At 52.6% G+C, this 13,604-nt stretch overlaps 5 protein-coding genes across 5 annotated transcripts; 1 reads left to right on the top strand and 4 right to left on the bottom strand.

Annotated features, from left to right (window-relative positions):
- Positions 1 to 1,163: 1,163 nt before the first annotated feature.
- On the bottom strand, positions 1,164 to 1,759 carry CLUP02_04823 (uncharacterized protein; the record flags this gene model as incomplete). The annotated part of the gene is made up of 3 exons (XM_049283833.1): positions 1,164 to 1,393; positions 1,535 to 1,596; positions 1,659 to 1,759. 3 exons carry the CDS (start codon positions 1,757 to 1,759, stop codon positions 1,164 to 1,166), a joined length of 393 nt encoding a protein of 130 aa, XP_049140976.1.
- A 283-nt stretch (positions 1,760 to 2,042) lies between these two features.
- Positions 2,043 to 3,922, bottom strand: CLUP02_04824 (uncharacterized protein; the record flags this gene model as incomplete). The annotated part of the gene is made up of 9 exons (XM_049283834.1): positions 2,043 to 2,204; positions 2,263 to 2,325; positions 2,378 to 2,621; positions 2,764 to 2,825; positions 2,885 to 3,040; positions 3,260 to 3,348; positions 3,420 to 3,454; positions 3,530 to 3,683; positions 3,760 to 3,922. The coding sequence occupies 9 exons, from the start codon at positions 3,920 to 3,922 to the stop codon at positions 2,043 to 2,045; spliced, it is 1,128 nt and encodes a 375-aa protein (XP_049140977.1).
- A 3,217-nt stretch (positions 3,923 to 7,139) lies between these two features.
- Positions 7,140 to 9,464, bottom strand: CLUP02_04825 (SET domain-containing protein; the record flags this gene model as incomplete). The annotated part of the gene is made up of 2 exons (XM_049283835.1): positions 7,140 to 8,888; positions 9,168 to 9,464. The coding sequence occupies 2 exons, from the start codon at positions 9,462 to 9,464 to the stop codon at positions 7,140 to 7,142; spliced, it is 2,046 nt and encodes a 681-aa protein (XP_049140978.1).
- A 1,489-nt stretch (positions 9,465 to 10,953) lies between these two features.
- On the top strand, positions 10,954 to 11,145 carry CLUP02_04826 (uncharacterized protein; the record flags this gene model as incomplete). Its single annotated transcript, XM_049283836.1, has 1 exon — positions 10,954 to 11,145. One exon carries the CDS (start codon positions 10,954 to 10,956, stop codon positions 11,143 to 11,145), a length of 192 nt encoding a protein of 63 aa, XP_049140979.1.
- An 835-nt stretch (positions 11,146 to 11,980) lies between these two features.
- Positions 11,981 to 13,554, bottom strand: CLUP02_04827 (FAD binding domain-containing protein; the record flags this gene model as incomplete). Its single annotated transcript, XM_049283837.1, has 5 exons — positions 11,981 to 12,067; positions 12,157 to 12,430; positions 12,509 to 12,825; positions 12,924 to 13,481; positions 13,534 to 13,554. 5 exons carry the CDS (start codon positions 13,552 to 13,554, stop codon positions 11,981 to 11,983), a joined length of 1,257 nt encoding a protein of 418 aa, XP_049140980.1.
- Positions 13,555 to 13,604: the final 50 nt, after the last annotated feature.

Here is a 13,604-nt window from a genome sequence, read left to right on the forward strand (position 1 = left end):
CGACACCATCAGTTCGAAGCTGCCACCATGCCATTCTCAGCGACTGGTCGTTTGTTCTGTCGTAAGAGAAACGGCAGTCGACTTTTGCCATCTACGCTTCCTCTTTGCCTCTTTCTTGCTGGCTTTGACTTGTACGAATGCTGCTTGTTTGCTCAAATCTATCCATGTGTTGCCTGGCATTCGTCGTCGCGCCTCTATCCCAAGAAATGCTTTTGCTCCACGGCCTTTGGAAGACTCCGTCTCCTCGCAGTAACCGATTTCGGAGCAGTCCGATGCAAATTTCGGCTACGGGGAAAACAAAGAAATGCCATGTTCTGATGTCTACAGTAGCTAGTCTGTCAGCTCGAGCCCCGAATTGCCCAGTCCATATGCTCTAAAAGACCATTTTCGAGTCGTTTAGTCTACTGAAACCCAAAAAAAAAATCGTGACAATCGCATGCTGGTGCGCCTGCTAGGCGCTCTTATCTAGTGCGTTGTCCTGGCGCCGCTATCGTCATCGGCATTCTTGGGGTCCATTGTCCATCACACAGAGTCTTCACCACGTTGGTAATCAGAGCCCGATTCAAATTCACATACAAGCTAGGCTAGCTTAAATAGCGAGTCACTGCTGATATGTCTTGGGTAATAATTGCGCGAAGAGAAGTAGCACTGAAAACACACTACTTTGCACCATCCCGTGGTCTCCGTTGAAGCTTTCTAGCGAATGTCGCTAAATAATATGGCCCTCCACCCTTGGTCAACTAGAGCGCGCTCTATCTCTCTCACATTGACGGCCTCGCTTCGTATTAGCTCTGATGGCAGCATGAAGACATTGCAACGGCCGGGCTAAGGTCTGCCATGGTCAGTTTGCATCGTGAATCAAAGCGATGAAGTCTGCGTTTGACCAAGTTAAAGATAACAGCATGGTCGTCTAGGTCATTTCAGCCTGAGTAGTACCTACAATCCAAGCCTGTCCCGAAACTGCAACTCCGATTGCTCATTGCTGCCGAGGTCTATTTCGTGCGGAGTGATGACCACCGCATCATTCGTTTTCGCTCAACCTAAGCGAGTGAACAAACACAGCCCTTCCTTCATGATTCCATAGTTCAACAATCCCGAAGCAATACCAATGATCAAACGCCGTTCGTGCCCAGAAAGATTTACAAACTGCTGTCGGAGCCCGCTCATACCCTAACACCCTTTACGATCGCCATCTGAACCGTATCATTGCTCATCAAACACGCCAGCTCCAGCGTAATCGCATGGTGAAAGTACGCCGCCATCGTGCCCGGGTGACAGCCCGCCTCGTTCCTCGCGGACTCGGCCACGAGTTCCGGCAGCGTGTGCCCCAGCCCAAGACGCCCGATAATCAGTTGATTCGCTTGGATAACCAGCGGCACGTCGGGATACCAATCTGTCCCAGAAACCCCGAGGGGTTTCCTCAATCGTCAGCGAAATCGTTGCCCAATTTGGGTAGAGAATTGGACCACGTTGCCGAGCGACTTCGCCCGCGTGCTTTTGTCTCGGCCGGCCCGGCTTGCATGTATCGACGAACCTCGGTCAAAGATGAAATGTCTCCTGCCGAAGCCGTTAGCATATGCTTCCTGCAGCTGTTCTCTTCTTTCTCGCAAGTCCAAGCCTCGGACGAGAGAAAATCGGGGGAGTGCGTCTTTGCTCACGCTTCCTGCGTCCCCGACGACGCTGAACCCGTCGACGCGCTCGAGCGGCTTGAACCGCTGCAGCTGCTCTGTGCCCTGCCTCGCATGTTTGATGATTCCATGTCAATTCACGTTTTCTGCACACTCGCGACGATCATTGCAGAAATACTGCTCTTCTTCACAAACACCCGCCCAACAAAAGTCTGGGGAAAAACGCCTCATTCATATATCTATCTCTGCCATAATTTTTTTATTCTGCTCACTGCGATAGATGTGGCGTCGTGCAAAACAATCGACTGTGAGCGCGTTTGAGCAGGTAATCGCCCAATCAGGAAAAGAGCCCTTTTTTTGCTCTCTCTATTCAACTCAACGTTCTCCAACGTGAGTTGCCGTTATTTGCTCAACTCAAATAGTATTGATTGGCCACAACTTCCAGTCAAGCTTGTTGGAGACTTCGCTGGTGTAGTACAACGTATAGGCTTTTCCGGTAGGAATTGCCACCGCTTGAGAATATCCAAAATCGGCTCGTTGGGGTAGGCTCGGCGCCCGCGGGTTCGAAGGGATCGGCTTTTGAAATCATTCAACTTACGAGGAAGCTCTGTAAAGCCGACAAACAGAACTTTACAGACCTCCGACGTTCGCTACGCATGAATTCGATAGGAAGTTTCGCACGTGACTTGATACAAATCTATAGAAACTAGAAACACTGTCAGCCATCCGATCTGGTCTACGCTGCGAACTTGCGGGGAGAAAGAGAGAGGGAAGGCCTGCGAGCCTGCGAGGTCAAAGCATAGAACTGTCCAGGCTTCTCCCAGGTTATCGCGAAAAGGCGCTGATTCGTTGGTATAGTCCACAAATAGACTGCCATTGGCTAATTGTTGGCCTTGTTTCCCGTATTCGCAATGTGTCAAAGTTGACGTAAATGTTTGTGAGACACTTTTGTAAGACGTCGGGTGACTAATTACTGCGGCTGTCAAAATCGTCCTAAGACTTTGAAGTCCTGTCCGCGGAAACGCTGCTTTTTTTTTTCGATTCGGCCGACGCTAAGGTAACCTGCGAGTCTCAGCATTGGAAAATCTAGAAATCCACAAGTCGTAGAAGAAATAACCTGAACAATTGTCACTACTTCCTTGCGCCATCGCCATCGATTTTGCAGCATTTCAAAGCGGTGTACAAGACGCAAATTGACTTGTCTGCCTCTCCAGAAATCAAAATACGCCATAGAAATAATATGTTGCTCTTGGAACATCCTTGAATTCGGCACTGAGCTGGGACTTCAAATCTTGGCAACACATATCGTACTGATAATGGATTGGCGACAAGTGTAAGAAATCAACCAGTTGTCGCTCGGCACTTACACAAATTGCCTCAATTGCTAGAGTCAAGGCACCTTTTGACAAATCCTAGACAAAAATGTCAAGGGATTTCGAAAATTGTATAGAGGAAGCAGAATCCGCAGATTCACTGAGAGTCTTAGTTATTTGCTCGTTCAGTCGTGTCGTCGGTCAACGTGTAGAATTGCTAATCAGACACAGATCTCAGTCAGCGAAAACTCTTCCAGTCTCTCAATTTCTACTCAACCAACGCGTCCGATTTGTGTAGAAAAAGTCGATTGTACTTACTGGTTCAACCTGGTCCTCTTCTTCAGGAAATTGGACAGTCCCCCATGGTTCCTGCAAAATTCTAGGCAAATCTCCTAAGCCTGAGCTTCCTGTTAAGAATGTTTTACGCACGATTTGTTGGTTAGTAGACACATGGAGTTGATAGCAAAAGGCTTTGGACTTCCAACGCTCTTTCTTGGCTCGTCGGAGTTGACACTACCAACTACTTCGCCCAACAGCAAGATCTAAGTTAGGCAACTCCGACAACTCGAACAGTCGTACTACAACCACCTGCAGGTTGCATAGTTGTGGCTAACGACTTGCAATGAGGCTTTCGCCATATTCACGCGCCAATCCTGATCCCGAGCTTCGGCCAATAGGGACCTAGCCGCGAGTTGTCCCGACGAAGGCATAGCCGGCGGGAACCGCTTGGGCGCCATTGGGCCTCCGATTGCGTGTCCCCGGAGTCGTCCGTCAGAGGGGATTCGATGAGACATTGATTGCCTGCCAGTGTGGCATACCGACCGGGAGTTCATTCCCGGCGGGAACAGATCGTGATTGTTGCGTGACACTGCAGTAATGCTTCTCAGCCCCGGAACCTGGCTGCCTCTGTTGCTGGTCTGACATCTCTCGGCCAGGTTTATGTTTCTTTTTCTGGCCAAATAGGAGATATGGCCGAGCCATCATCACCTTTTATTCGCTCCTGCAGAAGTTTGTTGGGTAGCAGTCCCAATCGATGGCTGGGGGCAAGCGAGACGATCCAGAGAGCCAAAGTTCACAACTTTCTTGGGCCCGGAAGTCTCTGGCCAAGGCCCCGGATGAAGGGGGAGTATCAAGTGATGGGGAGAGGGGATTGTTCAGTCGACGAGATTCGATCGATCGTTGCAAAAAGTTTTCTTGGGCTGACTGACGCTGAAATCTGGGATCTTTGGTGATGCTGGGGGTGGACCGGAGCTGGGTAAAATTGGTTCACGCTGTAAGTAATTAGCTCAACAGACGAACATGGTCATGTCTATAGGCTTCCTAGCACCACAGGGCCTCGTCACACAAAGGCAACGTCCAGCCTACCCTGCTGAATAGCATTTCAAAGAATTGGACACAGGATGGGACACCATCTTGCTTCGCAGACAAGGATGACAACTGGCTTAACTACTCGACTGATGATAAGAATCGTTCATCAGGCCTGGTGCGTGCTGGCGAACTCGTAAGCAGGGGGTGTTCTGACAGGATGAAGAACCTTTCTCTCCTGCTGTTAGTGCCCGACGGCGTCTCCGCCGAGCTTCGTAGGCGGGATCATCAGCACCACTATCGCTAGACTTGTACTACATAGCCCACTCTTGGAGTTGACTCGAACGTGTTCAACGGCTCTCATTCTCGGCAATTTTTAGAAATAGTCATCAAGAACCATCCGAGGACTCCAAAGCGAAACGGTCTAAATGGGCCGTTTTTCCAATGTCCGTTCGTCAAAGCGTGATGTGAAAAGAAGGGGGGAGAGGAGCCTGAAGGGGGGTGGGTGTGGTCAGCCCCGTCTTCTGGAAGTGAGGGAAGCATGTCAAAACAGTCGATTAAACAGTTCAGAGTTGACGAGGACCATGGGACGCCAAGGAAACGGGCAAAGACTGTCTGACTACTACACGGTCAACCCAAGTTCGGGGACGCACCGGTGCGGTTCGAGCTGCCCAAGAGGTGTCAGCTCAAAAAAGGCTACTTGCTCAGCTCTCTGTGCCCTGCAGTAGTGTGAGACGACGCCGTCCGTCACGAGACCCTTCTATCACTGTGAGATTTTAGGTCCAGGCTACGTAGTGTCTGTGTTAGTTCATGTTCTTGGTAGCTGATCGCTAACAGTTGCCTCCGCGAGGTCTGCGAGGGCCTCTGCGCATCGACAATATGGAAATGTGTGGGATTTCCCCCTAACTGCGATATGCCGATGTGTCAAGCGCGGGATGGATCAGTGGTGAGCATTGGCATCGGCGCCAGTAAGAACCAGCGGTTGAGGGACACGGTCTCAGAAGAGCGGGAAGACTCCCGGATGAGGCCCGAGATGCATGATCACTCCTTAGCTCGCAAGCCACATGGACTCTGATCCTCATCTTGCTAGTATAGATGTGCGGGGGATTTTCGAGATCCTCGGTCTTGGTCTTCTAGTGCTCATGAATGTTATTTTCGGGCTTTGGTGGCTCATTAGCACCCCCTGATGCGCCCCCCCTGAGCTGTGAGATGACGGTGGTTGGCGCGAGATAATACACATGTTCACGCGCGCCAGTGATGATGGGGAGCATCCATTAGCGTCCACAACTAGTAGCTGTCAATATGCTTCTAGTTCTGGTTATGAGGAATCCTGAAACCCCGTCGAAACTGTAAAGGCGACGGTCTACGTATAGGTAGTCGACACAAGAGAAACGAAAGACACGAGGCGCCACAAGGCCAACTGAGCCTACTACCGAGCCCACAACAGCCTGCGGGATCTGATGGGCAATGCAGTCGCACACCCACATACCTATCTCGCTATCGCAGACACATCCGCTAAAAGCTAAAGTTTTCGGGTACGAGGTTCTCAGTCCTAACGAGGTCCCAACAGGAGCCCGAAGGCTAGCTGAAGAAGGGGAACATAGAAGAGATTGGGCCACCGGGGCGGACAAGACCTTTCGTCCGAGAGAAGAGGTCCAGTGGACTCTCTATTACGTCAAGATTTTGTTACACGGTCCAGTGCTGAAGCGCTGAAGTTTATCACACTCCCGTCGGGTAGCGGGACGCGATGACAAAAGAATAAGGTCATCGCCCACTTCACGAGGAGGCGGGAAAAAAGGGTTCGTTCATAAGCCTCGGAACACTCAGGGCTTCCAGACCCTGACTTCCCTGTTTGACGCGGCGGCGGTCCCATGGTTCACAGACCGCCTTGGGTGTGAGCTTCAAAGCTTCGGGACAAACTCCAAGAAGGGAGAACGGGCCAGTCCGCCGTTCCCTTTGGCGTACTTTTGGCAAAGTATAAAAATTTCTAGTCGTCGTAGCGGTCGAAGAAGAGACTTTGGCGGAAGTTAAGAAGGGTAAAAGTACCCAAGATGAAAATGCTGGTCGGGGAACGGCGGCCCGAGCTAATGTAGTTCGAAAGCATTGCGATTCAAGGGGCACGTTTTAGCCGCTTTAGCGTAGGGCGTTGGCACAAACCTGGAACCCGCTAGCTGATACGAACTCGGCGAGCCAGTGAGTGTGAGCTAGAGACAGATGGCTAGAAGGACGGAAAGAGGGGACAGGACACATGGTTAGATTTATGGAGGACTGGAATGTAGCGAGGATCAACACAAGCGGTGCTCATCTACCGGTGTCAAATGGGCTAAATGTCACCACTAAACGCGCTCGGAATGGACCCATCCTTTCCGAGCCTACCTATTTGCCTACCTACCTATGTGCCTCCCTCCCTCCCTTCTCTCGAACAGCGACTCACTCGATTCGGTTTGATTCAGTCGACTCAGTCGCGGAGAAGAGAAGGGAGAAAAGAATGTTGTCAGAGTCTCGGATGCTGCGGCGGCTGACTGGTCAATCTGACTTCGGATGTTTTAACCAAATAGGATTAGGAACAAGGAAAGGCTTGCGATCAATAACCTGAAGCATCTGTTCGCCTGCCCGTCCACGTCTGTATCTCTACCCCGAAGACTAATCCTAAAATCGTAAAAAAACATGATCGGTAGTTGCGATTAATCTTTTCTTTTTCTTCCACTGGAACATGAGAATTGGGTCTTGTTCACACACCCCCTCTTCGCCGCAGCCTCCGCAGCAGCTTCGTCCGTGTGTAGTGTTGTGGCTGAACTCGACCCCGTTTCCCGCTTCGCCCTAATCTTCGTAGTAATAATTCTCCTCTACGGATACAGAGTATGGAGTCCACTCCATCGCATTTGTCTTCCTCCTATCGAGCCGCGTTCCTATACCGACAGCATGACTCTCCGCAGAGACATTCTTTGTCCAAACCGCGCCAGTAGCTCCCAGAATAGTCCACCGTGACCTCGTGACCCGCCTCAATGCCCTTGCTCACCAGGATGATGCGCTGCGTGCTCATCCACACAAACTGCTGGAATTGCGCGTTGGACTTGCAGCTGTGGTTGACGAACCTCGTGAAGTTGCCCTGCCGTCCCTGCCAGATCTGATAGGCCCGGACACCCGTCGAGCTGTCCATGACGTCCATATTTTGCAAGTCTTTTGTGATGAGGCCGACAAACTCTCCTATCGCCGCGCCGCGCTCGAACGGACAAAGAGCCATCAGGCCGTTGTTGCGTCCGTCCGAGGTCCGGAACACCTGCACCGGGCAGGGGCTCCGACGCCCGGACCCGAATAGCGTCGGGAAGCAGTAGCACGAGTTGATCTTGGGGTCTTCGGACTGCTCCTGGCCGCACGAGTGACATGTGTGCATGCCCTGGACGCAAGCAACGGCGTTCATCGGCGGCACCCATCGCGGATCATCGGTGCCCCACGCGCTCATGTCCATGACGGAGTGTTCGAGCTGTTCGAAGCTGAAGTAAGGGTCATATTCGAGATATGTCGACCGGAGCGGAACCGGGTCCGAACCGTCCTGGCGGACAACCCAGTCATGCGGGTGACCGCAGAACCGACGCTGTGCGCCCTCGCCGACAATCATGAGTAGTTGGCGCCACGTGGGGTGAAGAGTGTCGGCGGCGACCTCAATTCGGGGCCGGAGGCACCGGAGTCGTTGCATGCTATCCGGATTAAATCCAACTCGGTACTTGCAGAAGCGGTAAAGTCCCATGCCGGCGAAGACGAGCGCGGCCCAACCTCCCGCGTCCTTTATTTCCTTGTAGCCGCGCCAGATGGCCATCTTATTCCGCAACTCCTTCTCAGACCATCCAAAATCGTTACACGCCTCAATGAGCGCCGCCTTGCGGCGTTTGGTAGGGGACATGCCCGGGTTCGTGATGGCAAGCAGCTCGACATACGAGTCGAAGTGCTCGATCCACCGCGCTTGGACAATGACCTCAATCGAGCGGCACGCGCGGCTGGCTTGCGTAACCTTTCGGCAAAAGATGTTGCTGCGGTTGAAGGTTCCCTCCATGTCGATCTCAGTCAGCGTGCCGTCTGCCGAGGGCGCCTGGAGCAAGCCGAGCTCGAGCTGCTCGGGAACGTGAATCTTGCCAGCATTGTTGATGGTTGCTGTTGCTGCCGTTGCCGTGAGCTGCCACTGTTCAAGCAGACTCTGGGGATCTAAGCTGATACCACCGTGGATCTGCTCCCAAACGCTGACGACGAATTTGTCAATGGACGGCTGTTGCGGGATGAAGACGACGTCTGTCTGAATCTTTGCGCGTTTAGGAAAGTTGTTGGCAACCTGCATATGCCTCTGGCTGTCCGGCTGCTCTTCCTCCACTGGAGCGGCTCCCCTGACTGGTCGTAGAGCTCCCGTTCCTCTTCTTTGAATAAAAGCATTTGCATCGGTCTCGGGTGACATTTGTGGCGGTCCTTGGGATGGCGTCCGTTGTGTCCGGACAAAAGCCCGGCTGGCGCTTGCCGCGACATCGTCCATCATCAATTGCGGGCTGATGGTGGGCGGTGTCGGGTGTTCGATGGTGTTTTCTCTTCCCGCATGGCTCGTATTCGGGCTGTTATTTGCGCTCTGTGAAATGATGCCAGACAAGTCTACCATTTTCTGTATAGTTGGTGATGGTGGTTAGCAGAAAACCCTCTCGTACCCAACCTGCAACCCAACCACCCATGCCACAACACGGAGGAGCAAGTGAAATAGACCCAGCAGTAAATCAGTTGATGCTGAGTCATGCGCTCTTTATCTGTCTTGATTGGGTATCTCCGGGATTGTCTGCGCTGTAGAACTGGAGTCCACGGGCAGCACGAAAGCTGAACACTTGCACACATTCCGGCGCCAACGCGCGGTCCAGCCCGCGATGATGAACATGGAGATGCAACTTACCGAAACCACGGGAGAGCGGGGTGTTTGCCCCTGCGTTCCCGGCTCGCCGTCCTGAATGAAAGCTTCAAATCGAAGCACCGGGTTCGCCAAGTTTCCAGACGAATAATCCCGCAGAGTTTCCGCAAGCTGGTCTAGAATCACCCGGCTAAGACCTTCTCGCAGGGTGTCCATCTGCTGCTCCGGGGACGTCATGATCCAGTTGCGTTGGCGGTAATGATCGGTCGGCGGGAGAAACACCTTGACGGCGAAGGGATCTTGTTCGCGCTGGAAATCAACTAGTCGACGCTTCAACACCATGTCCGGGTGGGTTGATGGCGGTAAATCGAAAGAATCGACAACCGTTTGCCGAGGGTTAAAGGATCAAGAAAAATAAAAAGGAACCAAAAAACGTGTCAAAAGAGACAGCCTAAAGAAGGACGGTTCGAAGCTTGTCTCTATCGTTGTCAAACGGTTGATTACTGGGTATCATAGCTGGCCTGCGGGCGGGTAACGGCACCAGGCATCAACTTCCAATTGAAGAGTGTGGGAGGCCAGCACATTTTTAACGGCGGAGAAGAGAACGAGGACGCAGTGAGACTGATCACTGCGAGATATTCAGGGTCCACCTTCCTGCTCGTCTTTGCTCTGGAGGTGGGGTCAGTTGTGCCAAAGCAAGGTAAGCCGAGCCTGTCTTAGTCTGTTCTTCTCCTCCTGGGTGTGTATACATGTATCTATGGCTGAGGAGGAGAAAGAGGTGTGGGTGTTGTACCGTGGCCCGGTGGGTGTGTTGCGAGTGAGCATCAGTCAAGAGAGACGAGGAGCACGTAGCCAGAGTCTAGCCCATCAAACGCCAGCCTAACCTGGTCAAGCAAGGATCGTTGATGGGCAGACAGAACCGAATTACTGCGTGGGCAGAAATTCCGAGGCGGAAGGGGGGGTGGAACTGGGCAGAACGATCCGCCTCGGCATCATACACTTTCGTCGTTTGTTGTATTTGTTAGCGGCGCCGTCACAGCCACAGTTGCAAACGGCTCGACAAAAAGGTTTTCTCCTCACGTGTTTTTGGCTGCTGCTACTGCCGCTGCACTGCTACGGAAGCATGCCCGAGGAAACGGGCTGGCTCGGCCTAGTCTCCCTTTCGTCGAGCTGGAGCAACCTTTCGCAACTTGACACTTTTACAACTCAACACTACTGCAAGTCAGAGTCGTGACAGTGACGCTTGAACCCGAGTTAACCCCTTGTATGACCCGATATACCTGACATGACTGACTTGACTGACTGGTGTACTCCGTACTAGCGGCCCCCGACACGCACTTTCATACCTCCTAGCTACTCACACTCAGAGGACGCACACAGGGACATGCCACACACACACTCTAGCACATACATAACACGAACAGGGGCTCAACCTTTGGAACACAAAAAAGAAAAAGCGTCATACAAATAGAGTTTACGTGGCGTCGGCTAGCCGACGTCATCCCCGTCCCAGTAAGGTTGCCTGGAAACAGTCAGTCTGAGCCCAGCCACAATTCTCGCTGTTAGGGCTGCTATCCAACCGTCCGTCTCTACTCGTGGAATGTCGACCGGGGACCGGCTTCTTGGCCTCAGCTTCTCTTTTTTTTTTTTCTTTTTTCACCAGCGCCAGCAACCCCCGAGAGAAGCCTGCCGGTGGGCTTCCCAAATTGCCGTCAAATGCGCCCTTCGGGGGCAGCCTCAAACCTTATTGTTATCAGACACTAGATGCCAAATTCCCCCGAACATTTCATCCTTTTCCCTTACGCCCTTTTTCGGGCAGCTGTGGTTTCACATGTCTCTTTTAGGTCGCCATGAATCTCAGGCTCGGTCGAACAGGAACACCCTTGATTACCGCCAGCCTGCACCCCCTTCCACTTCCTTACGGGTCCCTATGTGCTATCTTTCACGTCCATTCCTGTCGTATAATCACCCGCTGGTATGCTGGCTTGCCGCTTGGGACTTGCAGCGTATAAGTGAGAAGTGATGGTCAGCGTCCTTGTCTGGCCTATCACTGTTCCCTCCCAATCGGACCGCTCCGTGATGTGTCTTTATTAAGGTTCAGCCATTGCACGGCGACCTGGTAAGCGGAGGTATTGCCAGACAAGAACTAGCCAAAATTGCCCACTTGCCGGGTAATCATTCGAGAGGCTTGCACGGGTAGCTATTTTCTCCTTGGGTTGCACAAAGCTAAGTGAACCAGAAGCTTTCAGGGATAGCGAAAGCGAATTACCGTGAGATCGAACATCCGGCGAACTTTCTTTGCGCTTCTTGTTGATTTGACAGCTCCTGCGCTTATTGTGGCTCACGGCGCTTGCCCTCCCTCTCCCTGTTTCCCTTGAGAGGGCACAGTTGCGAGCCGACTCTGTGCAGGGCAGAAGAAACGGATCACCCACAGGTCAATGTTTTCTCGTCGCTGTTTCTTTTGGTCAGAGTTTTTCCCTACACACCCTCCCCCCCCGTCACCCCCTTGTGGGTTGCGAGATCTCGTGTGCTTGGACGAGCTTGCCATCGGGTGTCCCGAATGCAGTCTGTCTGTTACGCTTTTCAAAAGTTTAGTTGTCGGCAATTCATCCTTAGTAGCCAGGCGCACAGGGCTGACCAACGGTGTGGCAGAAGCTACCATTCTGCTGGTTCAGTTTGACAGTTCATGCATTGTCAAAGATTCGACAACATCGAGCATATTTGCATTTAGCCTATTGCGGCAAACAATGCTCCCAGTGCCGGGTCTTTTTCTGCTATGGTGGTTCGGCTTCTCCCGAGAACCAATCGATTTGGGCCGGTGAGTCTTCTATTTCGCTGCTAGCTCAGCTTATTTGTTGCTAAAGACGAGTGCCTAGTCCCCCTCCTACACCACCATCTCCAGAAGTGTAATGCTTCGTAAAGTCATAGCCCAGTGCTTGTGCGCCCTGCCGGGAGAACCTTTTTGTGAGCCAAACTGCGAAACCGAACAGAAATAACGATCAAAACGTCAGAGTGGCCTGTCATCCAAACTCACCTTGCTCAGTTCCTTCAGCTTTTCTTGATCCGATTCAGCATCTTTGCAAAGCTTGAGGAACGGGTCGGAAGCCAGCACCTCGTCGGGGTGGACGCTGAACATGCGTCGCAAATTCTCGCTGGATATCGGGTCAATAATGTCTTGATACTTCTGTCGCCGCACTTGGTCGTAGACTTCCAGAATGCTCAGGCTCGCCTTATTGCGATGTATCCCGGACAAACACTCGTAGAGGCCTTCCACGTCGACGATGCCGCCGGTGAGGCCGAGACCCCCACTACCATGACGATCGTCAGCACAACCTGCGCGCTACGGGCCACGGAAATTACCGAGCGAAAAGAGCAAAGATGCCTACAAGGGGTTGCAGAGGTGCGCTGCATCTGCAGCGAGCAAAATCCGGCCGGCAATCATTCTCTTGGCTAGCCGTTGATGGACCTTGTATGGGCTGATACTGACGAGCTTGTACTCGTCCGGTTTAGGGTGTCCAGGTAGTATACTTCTAAACCTCTCCGGCTGCCTGCCGAGAATCTCTTCGGGGGTCGAGCCCGTAGCTTCACCATACGTTACACGCCATAGGCCATCTTTGGTGATTTTGGCCGCCATGAACCAGTCCTTTGAGTCTAGAATGAAGTTGGAGTCTGAGTACCCAAAGCGACTAAAGTCGTAGTAGACCTGTGAGATCATCAGTTCGTCGACCTGACACTCGAGCACCCGGACTTCTCGATAGAGAGGACCACATCGACAACGGGCCGAAAGAAGGTATAACCTACGTTCGTGGCCACATTCTGCTCATCCCATGTCTTGCCAGGAAATTCGTTCCCAAACAACGATCGCCGGACAATACTGTTAGCCCCGTCGCACCCAATAACAAAGTCTCCAAAAAGCTGTGACTTGTCCCCTGTGTCCCCGTTCTCCACGTCGACCCAGGCACGGGAATCGTCCTGACCGATTGCTGTCACCCGATGATGAAACAGGTACGTGACGGATGGTAGATGCTTCGAGTGATCGTAGATCAACCGCGCCAGGTCGCACAAGGGCAGTGCAACCATGCGATCTGGATCATCACCGTCAATCTCGTTGCTGATGCCCGCAATGCGCGTCCCGTCTGGCTTGCGCCATGCAACTCCATCGGGAAGAAACCCGTATTTCCGCAGGTCGCTCCCCAGGCCGGCGCGATTCAGGACCTTCATCGCCGGTGGAGCGTAGTGGGTGGCTCTGGGCTTATCGTCGAGCTCCAATGTCTGCTCGACGATCGTAACGGGAATGGCGTCCCGACCCAGAAGCAGCCCTAGCAGCTGCCCAGCAGGGCCGGCCCCGACAATGATAACCTAAAGGGTATGCTCAGTCAAGGTTTGATAGCGGACAGGCCAGCGTGTTTACATTTTTCAGCCCTGGGGACATGGCTAGCTAGTCAGAGAGGGGAGGTGTGCCTGTCAAAGAAGGTTCGGTCA

Source organism: Colletotrichum lupini, chromosome 3 (assembly GCF_023278565.1).
Source record: "Colletotrichum lupini chromosome 3, complete sequence".
Lineage (NCBI taxonomy): Eukaryota > Fungi > Ascomycota > Sordariomycetes > Glomerellales > Glomerellaceae > Colletotrichum > Colletotrichum lupini.